A 2,725-nucleotide genomic window follows, 5' to 3' on the forward strand; every position below is an offset into this window, starting at 1 on the left:
GGGGAGAATGGGCTCCTTCTCCCCCATCCCGGCTGCCGCGTTGCCGAAACGCAGCTGCTCGGAGGGGAACAGGCCACCGCAGGGAGGGGGAGAAGGGATTAAAACACTAAAGGGGGTGAATTTTCCCAGCAGCTGGTTGAGCATCACCCCAGGCAGGGGGACACAAAGCTCTGGCTGTGGGGTTGTCACCACTCGCTCACCTTCTGGATGCGGCTCGCCTTCTCGGCGCAGCTCTCCAGCTCTCGCCGCAGCTTCTCGCTTTCCCGTTGGAGCCTCTCGTTCTCCCGTAGGATGGCGTCCACCCGGGCCAGGCGGCTGCTGGCCGAGACCGCCTGGGTGCTCACCAGTGCCTCCACACCGGCGTGCCCCGGCGCGCCCGGGCACAGGGCACCTGGTGGTGGCAGGAAAGCAGTGGGGACGTGGGTGGGCAGCACTCTGTGGGAGGGAGGAGAGGGATGCTCAAGGGGCTTGGCAGGGCAGGAGAGCTGACCACATCTCCAACGTCCCACCGATCGCTCTGAATCCATGAGCTGAGTGGGTGCTGGTGCTTTAGGTGGTCCCAAAGGAGGAGGGAGGCTCTGGGAAGCCCCTTTCAGGAACAATTTATTCACTGAAAGGGTTCTGAGGCATTGGAAGGGGTTGCCCAGGGCAGTGGTGGAGTCCCCATCCCTGGAGGGATTTAAAAGACAGGTGGATGAGGTGCTCAGAGATATGGTTTAGTGGTGGACAGGTACAGTTGGATTCGATGATCTCAAAGGTCTTTTCCAACCAAATGATTCTATGATTATATCCTGCTTTTCAGAGCTGGAAAGCTTTTGCTTTCTAAAAAGTGCTTGTCCAAGAGCCCTCAAATATGAGATAAACCCCATCTCACAGGGTTGCCTTGAGCTGACAACTCCAGGACCTGGCTGGTGGGTTAGGATGGGCTTCCAGCCCCTCTAGGCCCACCCTGTTCCTGGGACACTGCAGACAGACGACAGCTTGGCCAAGGATGCACCTCAGAAGCCGACAGCACTGCCCTTTTTCCTTGTTTTCTGGGCAAAGTGAGCGCTCCTGGCACGGCTCCTCCCCACCAAACCATGAACACATCCTGGCTGTCCTCAGAGCAGCAGGGCCAGCCTGGTCACCCCTCACACGGCCACTCTGAGTTCCTCGAAACCCCATGGCTGCCTGGAATACCCTGAGCGGGGCGGCAATGCCCAGCCCAGCCCCGCTCCACCACAGGCTGCCCGCCCAGGGCCTGCCTTCCTGCGGGCTGATATAGGAGCAAGGAAGAACAAATACATCTTCCTCGCGGCTCCCCTTCCCCTCTTTGTTCCCTGGAAGGAGAATGTTTTCCTGCAGAGATGCTATCGCTCTCCGCCTGGATAAGTCAGCAGGGCAGGGAGCAGCGTGCGGCCTCCCGTTGAGCCTCCAATTCCCTTCTTCCCTTCATTTTCCATACTGGAAAAAGTTGCTTCCAGCCTTTCCCAAATGCCAGGCAATGCCTGGACCTCTGGGATCCCCAGACCTTTCCATGGTCCTCTTGAAGACTACCTGGGGCACTTTGCCAGAGGTATCAAACTGCCCAAGGGAAGGGGAAAGCTGCCCAGTGCTGCTCATTGCCTCAGCCAACCGCCCCACGCCAGCCCGGGCTCAGCAGCAATCCCGCAGCACAAGCAGCGAACCGGTGTTATATGGACGTTCCCAGCTCAGGACCACAGGGTGGGTTTCCAAGGAGTGGGGAAAGCATTTGCTTTCCACCCTAGACCATGCCTGTTCCACATTTAGCTGTTTCCTGAGCTGGTTCCAGCTCTTAAATTAACCCCAAATTCCTCCTGGCACATGGGGAGGGGGCAGGGTCTGTCAAGGTAGCAGGATTTTCATCACCAGTTGGGAAAACCCAGCTCTGCTGGGGGAAACTGGGGAGAAGAAAGGACCAGAGGGGTCCCTGAGCTGGATTCAGCCCTGTGAGGTTTGTCAACAGCTGCCCCAGGCCCCCCATCGCTCTCCACATCCCACATCTTCCAAGCATCCATCCCGGCCACTCCTGGGGCACCATGGCTGGGAGGCACCTGGTGAGCACCCAAAAAGTGGAGCACAGGGACCACGGTTACCTGATTTCGGGGTGCTGGAATCCAGAACCTTCCCGGGAGCGGGGTCGAGGTTCGGCCAGGTAAGCGTCCTGGGAAGGGATGATGTAGGGATACTCTGGGGGGGGTCCCCGCAGCTCCGGCCCCTCGAGGTGTTGCCCTCGCAGGGCAGCAAGCTGGTGGTGGTGGGAGAGCTGGGGGTAGCTGTGGGAGGCACTGATGGGGCTCTGCGCTTTGGCCCCGTTCCTCTCCAACGACATCCGCATCAGCCGCTCGCTCAGCGACCGCACGTGGCCATGCTTCAGGTCCTTCAGCCCCTCATCAGGGCATCGGGCGCCGCTCTCAGCCCCGCGTGGGCTGTTTTCACCCCAGATCCCTGGGCTGGCTCCTCCGGGTTGCTGCCCACCCCGTTGCGAGGCGTAATACTGGGAATGAGCCTTGGCCTCCTCGTAGGTGGGGAGCTCCTCGCCCTTGTGCTGGGGATGGCACAGCTGATAGACGCTGTTCTCCAAGTAGACGTGGTCAGAGTGATGCTCCTGGCCCTGGGGTTCCTGCCGCGTGGATTGCTGCACCATTTGGTTCTCCTCCGGGCTGAGGCTCTCCAGGGAGGAGCGAGGGCTGCCAGTACCACCAGCACCACCGGTACCAGCACC

The 2,725-nt window shown here is 60.1% G+C and overlaps 1 protein-coding gene across 1 annotated transcript in view; it reads right to left on the reverse strand.

The window, feature by feature from the left end:
• Positions 1-2,719, reverse strand: part of LOC104522833 (angiomotin-like protein 2) — a gene marked incomplete at both ends in the record, with an annotated part of 3,454 nt that extends 735 nt beyond the window's left edge. Inside the window, 2 exons of the mRNA XM_010165231.1 lie at positions 201-435; positions 2,097-2,719. Coding sequence (XP_010163533.1) covers positions 201-435; positions 2,097-2,719 — 858 coding nt within the window. The remainder of the gene's footprint in view (positions 1-200; positions 436-2,096) is intronic.
• Positions 2,720-2,725: the final 6 nt, after the last annotated feature.

Source organism: Antrostomus carolinensis, unplaced genomic scaffold, assembly GCF_000700745.2.
Source record: "Antrostomus carolinensis isolate BGI_N321 unplaced genomic scaffold, ASM70074v2 scaffold49623, whole genome shotgun sequence".
Classification (NCBI taxonomy): domain Eukaryota; kingdom Metazoa; phylum Chordata; class Aves; order Caprimulgiformes; family Caprimulgidae; genus Antrostomus; species Antrostomus carolinensis.